Source organism: Chiloscyllium plagiosum, chromosome 11, assembly GCF_004010195.1.
Source record: "Chiloscyllium plagiosum isolate BGI_BamShark_2017 chromosome 11, ASM401019v2, whole genome shotgun sequence".
Classification (NCBI taxonomy): Eukaryota; Metazoa; Chordata; class Chondrichthyes; order Orectolobiformes; family Hemiscylliidae; genus Chiloscyllium; species Chiloscyllium plagiosum.
The window spans coordinates 24,484,360-24,498,125 of record NC_057720.1 but is presented as its reverse complement, the minus strand read 5'-3'; the positions used below and the strand labels follow the sequence as shown (position 1 = coordinate 24,498,125).

Below are 13,766 nucleotides of genomic sequence, written 5' to 3'. Positions count from 1 at the left end.
CTGGATTGAACAGAGCTGTGACGTTGCCGTAGTGATAAGCCTGCTCCCCATTGAAGCTCACACATGAACAAAAGCCACTTGGTAAAGGTACAGGACATCTAGCAATGAGAGAATTTTAACCAGCAGGAACTAGGGGCAATGGAACACTATTAAATTCTTCCGGGGACACTGCAAAACTTGGGATCTTGCTGTGTATTAATTGGCTGTCATGTTTACCTTCACTGAAATAGTCACTGCCCTTCAATGAAAATCATGAAAAATACTTTGAGAGGTTTCTCGGAGATTATATAAATCATTATATCTCACATGTTATTAATCAAATGGCACTGAGATCTTTCAGGCAGCATGACGATAGATTCTCCATCCTATTTAATCAGTTAAATATGCCACAGATACATCAGAGAAAGATTTCAGCGCCTACTTACAGATGGCACAGCAACCTTAATTTAGTTGATTAGCTTAAGTGTTTAAGATTCAGATTGCCATAATTTGTAATCTTGTGGTTGGAAGTTACCAGCTAAACAGAAAGAACTTTGATTTAAATAGCACCTTCCACATGCCCAAACACTTCTCAGCAGAGAAATAGTGCACTCAGTGTTGTAATCTGGAAAAAATGGTGGCTTATTTATTCAAAGCAAACTCAGACAGAATAGCATTGTGAAAATCAGCAGTGACGTACACATCCAGATTATCCAACCTACATTTCTGGTGTTACCAATTTTCCTGCAGGTGTAGCTGGGTGGGCTGTGGCTAGTGAACTTGCAGTCACTCCTAAGTAGGACAATTAAGCATCGTTAAAGGTTTAATAAAAGCCTATCTCCAGGATTTTCCCGGATCCAGCTGAAGGTAGATGAGGATCATTTCAGAGACCGGAAAAGTTTAAAAAAGTAAGTTTACATTGCAGCAGCCCAAAACAGGTCAGGGGAGGAGGTACCAACATTAAGAACTTTGCCAATTCACGACTCATTACCCTCCAAGGGCATTGGCGCAAGGTGTGAGATCATGAAAGAAGGACAGCGCCCTCAGAAATCAAGGCAATTGGAGATGGGGTGCAGCAGCCTGCATAAGAAAGGCTAAGCTCTGGGCACCAGGAAACCAGAGAGGTGAGGGTCATGAAGGAGGAACTATTGGAAATCCAGAATTTGCAGGAAAAGGTAAACAGACCAGTGCATAACAGTATCCGTTCTAATGGTGATTGTTGTTACCTAAGCAGAAGGTCACAGACATCTGTGCCCTCCATGGCATTGCATAAATAGCTGCACATCAGTGCATCACCCAGAGGTCAGATGTTCTCTTCACTGAGGTTGGACAACATTCAGATTCCCAATTGTGATTGGACCCAGTGTTCTCTGAACCAATGTCTGGTGCATCAAGTGGCACACTATGATAGCCGCCTTCAGTTATTAGGGTGGTCTGCTGCAGTCTCCATAATATGGCCCTTCACGAAGTATAGACTTTGAGGATAGTAAGACCTTAATGAGAAAATGCAATGGAGATGAGGGTGGGTGGGGAAATGGGTGTTGCCGGGTGGCAGAACAGGTGCAGGTGGTAGGAGCGGAGGAGGATTTGGAGGAGAGGAAAATAATGAAGAACAGAAATGCTGCTGTATGACAAGGTGATTCCTCCTGCTAATTACTGGGAGGTGGACCTCCTTTTCCTGTTTTTACTTAATCATTCACAGGATGAAGGTGATGCTGGCTAGGCCAGCATTTATTGTCCATCCCTAATGGCCCAGAGCGCAGTTAAGTGTCCACCACATTGCTGTGGAGTCACATGAAGGCCAGACCAGGCCAGACATTTTCCTTCCCTCAAAGATGTTAGTGACCCAGATGAGCTTATCTTGATGATGGACATTATTAGACACTTAATACCAGATTTTTCTTTAATTAAATTCAAATTCTGCCATCTGCCAAGACAGGATTCAAACCTGGGTCCACAGAATATTACCTGGGTCTCGCCATTAACAGTATAGCCATAAAACCACGAGGCCACTACCTTTCCTGGCTCCACAGTGACATTTCACTTTGCTGTCATGCAGTGAAAGATTTTGGCACAAACAGCAGTCTCAGTCAGCTGTGGGCATCTGAATGAGTTCCCTCTCCAACTGACTCATCTCCATTCCTGTGCTCATTAGCATTAATTGGACCCAAATCAATTTACATTTCAATTAAGGGCTCAACCCCCATGAAAAATGAATTTTTATTCATTTACCACTGGAGACAGATTGCTGACACATAAATAGATTTTCCTACTGTTTCCTATATTGCAGTGAAAATCCAGCTCACAATGTCGCCACACAAAATAAGCTACAGACAAATTTTGAAGGTGTAAAGATTCCACCAGAGGGAACTGCTGAGCAGGTACAGACACTAACACAGAAAAGAGTAGCACATGCAACATCCAGTTGCTTTAATTTGTTGTTAACTATCAATCCAAACTTTCACATTTGTTTGCTGTGTTACACCACCTTCAATTTCACATGGTCTGTAGTATAATCAGCCTTCCCCACCTTCTAATCAAAAATGAATAAAAACTCTCTAAACACAGGTCCAACTACTTTAATATTACTGATTTAATTTGCTTAAATGAACAATCTAATTTGAACAAATACAGTAAGTGAAGCATCCTACTAATTGGGAAACTTTCTTTTAATGGAACACAGATGTTGTATAAGTTTAATAAGATACCCTTTAAATATTGGTGAGTTCAATGTTTTCAAACAGATTGGATTATTCAGCAGATGAGCAGCTTTTGAAAGGAGAAAGTAAACTAACTTAATATGAAGCATAATTAATTAGAAATTGTGCTGAGAGTTCATAGTGTGCACACAAGGAAGGATGTACATTCTGTGCTAGGTTCTCACATATTTGAAACGTTAATTAGGTAGTAAGTGCAGGTAATATTCCAGCAGACTGGTAGGCATCCTCCTTTGCTTGATTTTGTTCCTGAAGCCTTTTAATTTCCAGTTGTTGAAGTTCAATTATCCGTTCCGACTCATGATCAAAATTAAGACGTGTGACTGCATTCCGAGAGCAATTGTCTGGGGAAAGAAAACAAAACCAATACGTTTGTCCCTTTATTCAATATACAGTTACTGAACACTTCCACCATTTGCAGAGAATCAAATGTATGTCTTTTCCCCTTGAATTGAGGTGAGTGAAAGAGACAAAACGTTTGCATTGATACAGTGCAACCTTAGGATGTAGGAAAGTGCATTGCAACAATTAAATAATTTTATGAAACATAGTCACGGTCATAATGGAGGTGACACAGCAGCCTTGAGACATAAACAGGATTAAGGAAAAAAAAGAGAAGCTTATGGCAGATACTGAGGGCTCAACATGGCAGTCTCTAGAGGAGTATAACAATTTCTAGGGGATCTTAAAAGGAACTTAGGAAAGGAAGAGAGGGCATTAGAAAGTAGTTCAGTAAAATAAAGAAAATCTAAATTGTTTTTAGAAAAAAATATTTAAGAGCAAGAGAATAACTATGGCAACAGTAGACCCATTAGGGACCATAGAGGTAATGTGTGTGTGTACCCAGAAGATGTGGGCACAGACCTCAATGAATACTTTGCACCAGTCTACACAATGGAAGACAGGTTTAGACATTAGGGTAGATGATTGTGAAATAACAACAGAAGAAATTAACATACAGAGAGAGAGGAGAAAGTTGGAGAGAAAGTTGGATTTCACAACTTTTAAAAATGAATAAACATATAGATTCCTAACTCACTGGACAGTTGATGAAGGCAAGGGAAGAGATATCAGGGGCAGTAACTTTCAAATGCAGTCCAACCAGAGGACTGGAGGACTACTAACATTGTCCCATTATTAAAAGAGGGAGGAATGAAGAGGTGAGGAAATTATGGGCCTGATAGTCTTACACCAGGTGATAGGGAGGTTACTAGAAAGAATTCAGAGGACAGAATGTATCTGAACTTAGAGAGGCATGGATTAATCAGGGATAGTCAGCATGGATTTGTTAAGGAAACTTTGAATTTGCAAATTTTGAGGAGGTAACAAGGATTGTTGATGAAGATGATGTTTTTGATGCAGTCTACATGGACTTTAGCAAGGCTTTCAGTTGTCAGACTGGCCAAGTAAGTAAGAACCCAGCGGATCCAAAGAAAAGTGGCAAGTTGGGTCCAAAAATGATTGTGAAAGAGGGTGATGATAGACGGATATATGTGTAAGTAAAAGACTATTCCCACTGGATTTCTACAGGTCTCTTTGCTGGGGTCATTGTTATCTATGGTGTACTTTAATGGTTTGGGCTTACATGTGGTGGGTATAATCAGGATGTTTGCAGATGACATTGATATTTGCTACTTGATATTATGCCACACAACAGACATGTGAGGAACATTATAGGTAATAGAAAACAAAGGTCAGTAGCAGCAGGTACACAAAATTGGCTGAGTGACAGAAAACAGAATAATGGATATTTTTCAGGCTGGAGAAAAATTTGTGATGTAGTTCCCCAGGGGTCAGTATTGGATTCTGATTTTCCTGATGTACGTTAATGATCAAGATCTTGGTATGTTGGCAAGATCTTAGCAATTTCAAAAATTGCAGAAGACACAAAACTTGGGAGAATTGTAAACGGTGAGGGGGATAGTGTGGAACCCAGAATGACATAGACAAGTTGGTGGAGTAGGCGGATACATGATAGATGAGGTTGCAACTGGAATGGTGAGGAGACCTGAAAAGATTGCTTCCTAGGTCTCTCATTCTTTCTTGGAGGGTTTGCTGCAGAATGAGTTTATAGCTCCCTAGAGTGAAAGAGGCCAACCAATTAAATCAGAATATCTGTAAGAGATCAAAAAGGTTAGCAGCAAAAGTTTGATCCCTTCAATAAAGGAACAGTGCACCAAGAGATCTAGGACCTCAAGAGGGTAGGAAAGGTGAGTGGGAATTATACTTTCAAGTGCCATGTCCCAATTCTCTGCAGGGAACAGTGGCCTTTCAGTAATAGGAACATGACAACTACAGTAAAATAAATCTTGTTCCCAGGAATGGTGGATGGTAGCACCAACCTGCTTTGAAAACCTGCACCTCCTGAGACACTGACACTTGCAACATATTGAGCAAGCTGACCCTTTGACGGTATAATCCAGGTTGGAGGTTTTAATTTCTGGAGATGGATCTCAAAGTCCACACCTTCTGTTCCATGGAACGGCCGTGGCTCACAATGAGGCAAATAGTGCTGCTGTTGGCCCTGCTGTTCCTGGTACTGTTGCTTGTGGTGGTTCTCTTGTTGTTCAACAGAGATCCAGCCTACTGCTGTGCAAACTGCTCTCATGTAGCACTGAAGGCTGACAGCAAGGAATTAAAGACTAAGGGATGCTTATACTTTGAGGCATTTGAAAGAAGTTCCTAAAGATTGAATTTGACACCTAGTATCTTAATTCAACCTGTAAGGATCCTGAAAGCATTTCACTGTGACTGTCCATGAACACAATAATTTTAGTTTTTAAAGTGTTCCTAGTACACCAATTTCATTAATTTAGCGTACCCTATGTGCTGTCACCTCATGCAGCTGGTAAAACGTAGAGAGCTCGAGGAACTTATGTGCTGACTTGTTAAAGTCAAAGTGCAAGGTCAAACAAAAGTTCATGATCTACAATCAGACCACCTCTACCTTCCTCCAGATCATTTATGTATATCACAAACAACAGTGGTCCCAGCACGGATCCCTGTGGTCACAGTTCTCCATTTTGAGAAACTCACATGACTTGGAGGCTAGTACAATTGCAACATTTAAAAGGCATTTGGACGGGTATATGAATAGGAAGAGTCTGGAGGGATATGGGCCGGGTGTTGGCAGGTGGGACTAGATTGGGTTGGGATATCTGGTTGGCATTCACGGCTTGGACCGAAGGGTCTGTTTCCATGCTGTACATCTATGACTCTATGACTTGAATACTTCAATTACTTCCCTTAAAGTTGTACATGAGTTGCCTGTTGACCTCCAAGCCCATCCTAGGGTGGCATGGTAGCTTAGTGGTTAGCACCGCTGCCTCACAATGCCAGAGACCCAGGTTTGATTCCAGCCTTGGGTGACTATCTGTATGAAGTTTGCACATTCTCTGTGGCTTTCCTCCCATGATCCAAAGATGTGCAGATTAGGTGAATTGGCCATGCTAAATCGCCCATAGTGTTCAGGGATGTCTAGGCTAGATGCATTGGTTAGGGGGAATGGGTCTGGGTGGGATACTCTTTGGAGGGTCAGTGTGGGCTTGTTGGGCCAAATAGCCTGTTTCCATACCGGAGGAATCTATGATGAGGATCAACCCAAAAGTGGGTGAAAGGATGACAGGTTCCTGACCTAACTGCACTTTTTGGGCATTTATCTCCAATCCTATGCCCATAGTTCTGCCCACTGCTAGCTACTGCATTTAATTCTACACAAGTAGTAGGCATTAAGTGGGCATTACTTTAGCTCCTATAAATAGCCACAGACAGTGAATGTGAGTTGGGAGTGTTGTTTGTAATAAGAACTTGAAATAAATGCAAATAATATGGAGGGTTTGATTCTAATTTTGTCCTTTAACAACAAATTTTCAGGAATAGAATGCTCATCTTCCCTTGTACATTGTATCAGTTACTCTTTCAAAAGAAAGACTGGTACATGTTTGTAATAGCATGGTGCCAGTCTTTGTAAGATGTAATGGAAGGGAATTTTCACAGGGTTCTCCGAATAGTCTGTTGTAACTTTGGTGGGATGGAATGGAAAACTTTGAAAAGTGACATAATTGAAGTGGACTGTTAGGATAATTTCCCATGGAATTTTAACTCCAATATTTTAAACAAATAAGAAAATCCAAATTCACACAGAGGTAGACTTTCCTAGTCAGGAAAATGGGGCACAGAGAAGCCAAAGCTCATAACAGGGCCTGTCCAATTTTCTGCTCATTTTAATTACTAGTCAGGGAGTTGTTTTGATGTCTTTTATTGAAGTGAATTCCTCGCTCGTGATTTTCCTATATTTGCCTTGCCTAGGATATGCAATAGCTCCAGGGCCAGAAAAACTACCCTAAATCTTTTTGTAAGGTTCAATGGGTTTGGGTTTTGAAGTAACATTTTCCTATTCCACCCCAATGCTGTCAAATGAAGATTGGTCTGAATATTCATAGAATAACAGAATCCCTATAGTGTAGAAGCAAGCCATTGGCCCATTAAGTCCACATTGACTCTCCAAAGAGCACTCCACCCAGATCCACCCCATCCCTGTAACCCTGCACTTCCCATAGCCAATTATTTAAACTACACATCATTCAACTGTGGGATGACACCAGAGCATCTACAGGAAACCCACACAGACATGGGGAGAATGTACAAACTTCACACAGACAGTTGCCTGAGGGTGGAATCGAACCCAGGTCTCTAGCGCTGTGAGGCAGCAGTGCCAACCACTTAGCCACCATGCTGCCCTTTATTGGAATATTGGTAGATATATTTCTAATTCAATAGAGATCCCAAGATTGGTTGATCGAGATTATACACACTGCATATTCTAAACTTCTTTATTTTCTGTTTCTCTGTGAATTACAGATGCCATTGAAATATTTTACCTTTAAATTCAACAGCACATGGTTTCTTATTCTTCTTAAGAGTTCCAAGAGCTACTTCCAGATCATGCCCCTTTATTCGAGCAACCTTCAACTCATGCCGCAGATCATTAATCTCCTTGATAAGAGCTACATTTTCCTGAGAAAAGAAAGTTACCAATCATTCCTTCTTTCTGGTCAAGTCCTTATAAACAGTATTGATGATGCACAATAATAATAATAGTCACATCACTAATAATGACCTTTTCAACAAATTATGATTTATATCAAAATAAACTGATAATATTGTAGACGTTCAGGCCATCCTGCTAACATCTCACTTTTTTTCACCTGAGCTGAATTTTACAGAGGATGGATAATGTGAATAATTATGTCTATTGGTGGAAATGGTTTCAGCAGCAGTTAGACCAAGGCAGGATGAGAGCTATTACAGAGACAGAATCTTTTAATAGCATCTCTGAAAAGGTTGAGAAAGATTATATCTAGAACGTAGAACATAGAATACAGTGCAGAACAGGCCCTTCAGCCCTCAATGTTGAGCTGACCTGTGAACTAATCTAAGCTCATCACCCTACACTATCCCAAAATTATCCATGTGCTTATCCAAGGGTGGTTTAAAACTCCCTAATGTCACTGAGTTAACTACATTGGCAGGCAAGGCATTCCATGCCCATACCACTCTGAGTAAAGAACCTGTCTCTGACATCTGTCTTAAATCCCTCAATTTGTAGCTATGCCCCCTCGTACAAGCTGATGTCATCATCCTAAGAAAAATACTTTCACTGCCTACTCTGTCTAATCCTCTGATCAACTCTATCAAATCCTCTCTTAGCCTTCTTCTTTTCAATGACAGACTCTAGTCTCTCAGCCTTCCCTCATAATATCTTCCCTCCATCTATAAGGTCAGAAGGTGTTCTTGGGATCATAAGTTGGTGAGATTGCAAGCACTGCCTGAGATTGAGACAGTGGCTAGAGGCAAGGTTCAAAATGGGAAGTTTGTTGAAGTCTTCCTAACATTTAACAACAAAAATTGTTGCTCAACAAGGCCTGGATGTTGGACATTTAACACAGATGTTGTCAGTGGGTTGGATGTTTAGAACGGGGCAGCGTGGTAGAACAGTGGTTAGCACTGTTGCCTCACAGCGTCAGGATCCCAGGTTCGATTCCAGCCTTGGGCAACTGTGTGGAGTTTGCACATTCTCCCTGTGTCTGTGTGGGTTTCCTCCCACAGTTCAAAGATGTGCAGGTCAGGTGAATTGTTCATGTTAAATTGCCCATAGTGTTAAGTGCTGGGTCTGGGTGGGTTACTCTTTGGAGGGTCCGTGTGGACTAGTTGGGCCGAAGGGCTTGTTTCCAAATTGTAGGAAATCTAATCTAATTTCTTAAGGTAGCAGTTTATGGGTTTGAACTGTAAAGTAACAGTTAATATGTTTGTGATTGTATAACATGCTGTCCAAAATGCTATCCACAGCCCTGATAATGTTTCTGCTGCTGATTCACATTCTCTCTCACCCACATATCCCTCCTTCATAATGTGTTGCTGCAGGCCAATCATATTCAACAACTTACCCAGCTCCCTATTTCCTAAACAACAAGGGATAACAGGGTCCATGTTTGCAGTGACAATTTGCTGATTATGTTATATTTAGGACCTGAAACCAAAATGGATCAGGTTCTTACAGTGCTTCCCCAAGTTCCTGTTGCCCACTGACTATCTGATTTACATACAATACTGATGAGAGCTCAGTCTCAAAGTGCAGGTCTAAATTATTTCACATCTCTGCCCCTACACAGTAACTTCTAACTGGAATATGTCCAGTATAACCGGCAGATTTTCTTCTTATGTTTGAGTGTAAATAATATTCTGGGGCCCAGTGCAAACAGCAAAACTGCATGGGAAGGATAACACACCCACAGTAGATCACACTCAATTTTTCAATCATTAATTTAACTAGATAGTAAATCAGATAAGTTATATAATTCTATCCTATTTTCCTCTATCGCTCCATGTAATTATTTATGAATAGTCACAAGAGGGCCAGAAGAATGAAAGAGTTCAAACAGGCTGCAGTGCGATATGGACAGGATGTAGAGCTTGGCTGAGAAATGGCAGATGGAGTTCAACCTGGATAAATGCGAAGTGATGCATTTTAGAAGGTCGAACTCAAATGCTGAATATAGAATTAAAGACAGAATTCTTGGTAGTATGGAGGAACAGAGGAATCTGGGTGTGCAAGTACACAGATCCCTCGACATTGCCACCCAAGTGAATAGGGTTGTTAAGAAAGAATATAGTGTTTTGGCTTTCATTAACAGGGGGATCGAAACCACACTTGGAATATTGTGTCCAGTTCTGGTCACCCTACTATAGGAAAGATAGAGGCTTTGGAGAGGGTGCAAAGAAGGTTTACCAGGATGCTGCCTGGACTGGAGGGCTTGCCTTATGAAGAAAGGTTGAAAGAGCTCGGACTTTTCTCTCTGGAGAGAAGGAGGAAGAGAGGAGACCTCATCGAGGTATACAAGATAATGTGAGGAATAGAAAGAGTCAATAGCCAGAGACACTTCCCCAGGGCAGGATTGACGGGTACGAGGGGTCATAGTTTTAAGATATTAGGGGAAAGGTATAGAGGAGATGTCAGAGGTAGGTTCTTTACGCAGAGAGTTGTGAATGCATGGAATGCGTTGCCAGCGGTTCTGATGGAAGCAGAATCATTAGGGACATTTCAGCGACTGCTGAACAAGCACATGGAGAGCAGTGAGTTGAGGGGTGCGTATATTAAGTTATTATATTTTACATTAGGATTAAACCTCAGCACAACATTGTGGGCCAAAAGACCTGTTCTGTGCTGTACTTTTCTCTGTTCTAGATGCATCCACTAACCGGTGCATGAAATTCATGTATGGATTAATGGTTAGATCTAGGTAGACTATCACTCGAGATTCCCTAAGGGGTACATCAGCATAATGATGTTGATGCTGAATCTTCCATGGAAAATTTAAGGAGAGGGCAAACTTGATTTTACCTCCTGCTGTACATAGAAAATACAAAATTGCAACCATTCGGAAACTTAAGGTCATCGAATAATTTCAAACTGACAAAAGCTACAGAGGTGGCCCAAAAACAGCTTAAATTATTATTGTAAAGTAAAAATAACAGCCATTTCTTTCTACATCAATGCAATAATCTGACACATATAGCAAATCACTGATTCCACTCCTTTTAACACTTGTTTAAAGTCCTGTCCCATTAGCATGCCAGTTTTTCAACAAACTATTTTTACTGCTTTGTTTCCCAACATCTGCACCAAGTGACTTCTTGTCCTACATGATGTTATCCCTCATTGTAATTCATCCTTTTCACTCTTCTGAGTTCACTATCTTTACATCCCTTAATCTCTCTCTTCATGTAAGCTTCTCAGCCCCATTCATGACCCCTCCTCTGACTTTGCATCTCATATGACTTTGCTATTCCCTTGCATCAATCACAGAAAAGGCCTTTCTTTATTAGTTTTATGTATCACTCATCACCTGCACTCTGCTTCCACTCTCCAAAACATACTAACTCTATATTTGCTGCTGATTTTTAAAAAAAACTCTTGCCCAATTTTTCTGCAACTGCACTCTCTCATTCCCCACTACACTGTCTCATTTTTTGCCTTCTGATCACTGCCATATCTAGCTGGTCCACACAATGCACTAATACATCCTGCTTTCACCTGTGCAAACTGCTCACTGTCAGAGAAATATCCTTTCTTTACTGCATGCTATCTTCTGAAACCACTTCCCATCACCATCTCTCTACCTTCACCTCCAATTATCAAATCAAATATTAGGAGGTTTGAAGGTAATGTCTTCAGATTTGCCACAAACACTGGTCCTTAGCCATCCTTTTCTGAGACAACTATATCTCAAGTATATTTGGTGTTGCATTCAACCCTGAAATCATTTTTCAGCCCTTTCATGGTGGTAGGGAAATTATTCGAAGATTCTTAGGGACAGGATTTACTTACATTTGCGGGAAACTTGTTGGGGATAATCAGCATGGCTTTGTGCAGGAGAGGTTTTGACTCTCAAATTTGATTGAGTTTTTTTGAGGGCGTGACAAAGATGATTGAGGGTAAGGCAATTAATTTTATCTACATGGACTATACTAAAACATTTAAGAAAGACCTTTATGGTAAGTCAGTCCAGAAGATTAGGTCATATAGGACCCATGGTGAGTTGGTAAGTTGGATATAAAATTGGCTTGGACATAGAAGACAAAGGGTAGTTATGGAGTATAAAAGTTAGTAAGCCATCTTGCAGCTATAAAGAACTTTAGTTAGGCCACATTTGGAGTATTGTGTGCAGTTCCAATTGCAACACAAAGGAAGGGTGTGAAAGCTTTGGAGATGATACAAAAAGGGATTATCAAGATGTTACTTGGATCAAAGTATATCAGGTATAAAGATAAACTTGCATTGCTTTCACTAGAACAATGGTGGCTGAAGGGTGACCAGATAGAAATATATAAAATTGAGGCATGGACAGGGTGAGGGAGCATAGTTTTAAGGCGAGAGGGGGAAAGTTTTTAAGGAGATATAGGAGGCAAGATGTTTTTTACACAGAGGGTAGTAAGTGCCTGGAATGGGAAATTGGTAGAAATAGACATAATAACAAATGTTTAAGAGACACTCAGACAGAGACAAGAACAGACACAGAATAGAGGAATATGGACTATGTGCAGGAAGATAGGATTATTTTAGAATGGCATCATGGTCAGCACAGACATCTTGGGCCGAAGTGCCTGTACCGGTGCTATGTTCTGTATCCTTGCCATCGTATTCCTAAATCTATCTTCTGGATTAGTGGTGCTGGAAGAGCACAGCAGTTCAGGCAGCATCCGAGGAGCAGTAAAATCGACGATTCGGGCAAAAGCCCTTCATCAGGAATAAAGGCAGAGCCTGAAGCTAGAGGAGGGTGGGGGTGGGGAGAAAGTAGCATAGAGTACAATAGGTGAGTGGGGGAGGAGATAAAGGTGACAGGTCAGTGAGGAGAGGGTGGAGTGGATAGGTGGAAAAAGAGTTAGGCAGGTCGGACAAGTCCGGACAGTTCAAGGGGACAGTGCGGGTTGGAAGTTTGAAACTAGGATGAAGTGGGGGAAGGGGAAATGAAGAAGCTGTTGAAGTCCACATTGATTCCCTGGGGTTGAACTGTTCCGAGGCGGAAGAATAGGCGTTCTTCCTCCAGGCGTCTGGTGGTGAGGGAGCGGTGATGAAGGGGATGGGGGGGTGGGTCGTAGGGGGGCGTGGACCTGACCAGGTAGTCACGGAGGGAACGGTCTTTGCGGAAGGCGGAGAGGGGTGGGGATGGAAATATATCCCTGGTGGTGGGGTCTGTTTGGAGGTGGCGGAAATGTCGGCGGATGATTTGGTTTATGCGGAGGTTGGTAGGGTGGAAGGTGAGCACTAGGGGCGTTCTGTCCTTGTTGCGGTTGGAGGGGTTGGGTCTGGGGGCGGAGGTGCGGGATGTGGATGAGATGCGTTGGAGGGCATCTTTAACCATGTGGGAAGGGAAATTGCGGTCTCTAAAGAAGGAGGCCATCTGGTGTTTTCTGTGTGGAACTGGTCCTCCTGGGAGCAGATCCGGCGGAGGCGGAGGAATTGGGAATACGGGACGGCATTTTTGCAAGAGTTAGGGTGGGAAGAGGTGTAATCCAGGTAGCTGTGGGAGTCGGTGGGTTTGTAGGAAATGTCAGTGTCAAGTCGGTCGTCACTGATGGAGATGGAGAGGTCCAGGAGGGGGAGGGAGGTGTCAGAGATGGTCCAGGTAAATTTAAGGTCAGGGTGGAATGTGTTGGTGAAGTTGATGAATTGCTCAACCTCCTCGCGGGAACATGAAGTGGCGCCAATGCAGTCATCAATGTAGCGGAGGAAGAGGTGGGGAGTGGTGCCGGTGTAATTATGGAAGATCGACTGTTCTACGTAGCTAACAAAGAGACAGGCATAGCTGGGGCCCATACATGTGCCCATGGCTGCCCCTTTGGTCTGGAGGAAGTTGGAGGATTCGAAGGAGAAATTAAGGGTGAGGACCAGTTCGGCCAAACAAATGAGTGTCGGTGGAAGGGTACTGTTGGGGACATCAGGAGAGGAAAAAAAGGGAGGGCTTTGAGGCCCTGGTAATGGCGGATGGAGGTGTAGAGGGATTGGATATC

General features: G+C 42.1%; 1 protein-coding gene across 2 annotated transcripts in view; it reads right to left on the bottom strand.

Annotated features, from left to right (window-relative positions):
• Window positions 1-2,237: 2,237 nt before the first annotated feature.
• The window catches only part of cfap57 (cilia and flagella associated protein 57), an 85,236-nt gene continuing 73,707 nt past the window's right edge, over window positions 2,238-13,766 (bottom strand). For both annotated transcript variants that reach the window (XM_043698897.1, XM_043698898.1), the window contains 2 exons: window positions 7,577-7,712; window positions 2,238-3,040 (listed from right to left, as the gene is read on the bottom strand). In XM_043698897.1, the coding sequence (XP_043554832.1) occupies window positions 2,880-3,040; window positions 7,577-7,712 (297 nt within the window). In that variant the 3' untranslated portion in view covers window positions 2,238-2,879. The remainder of the gene's footprint in view (window positions 3,041-7,576; window positions 7,713-13,766) is intronic.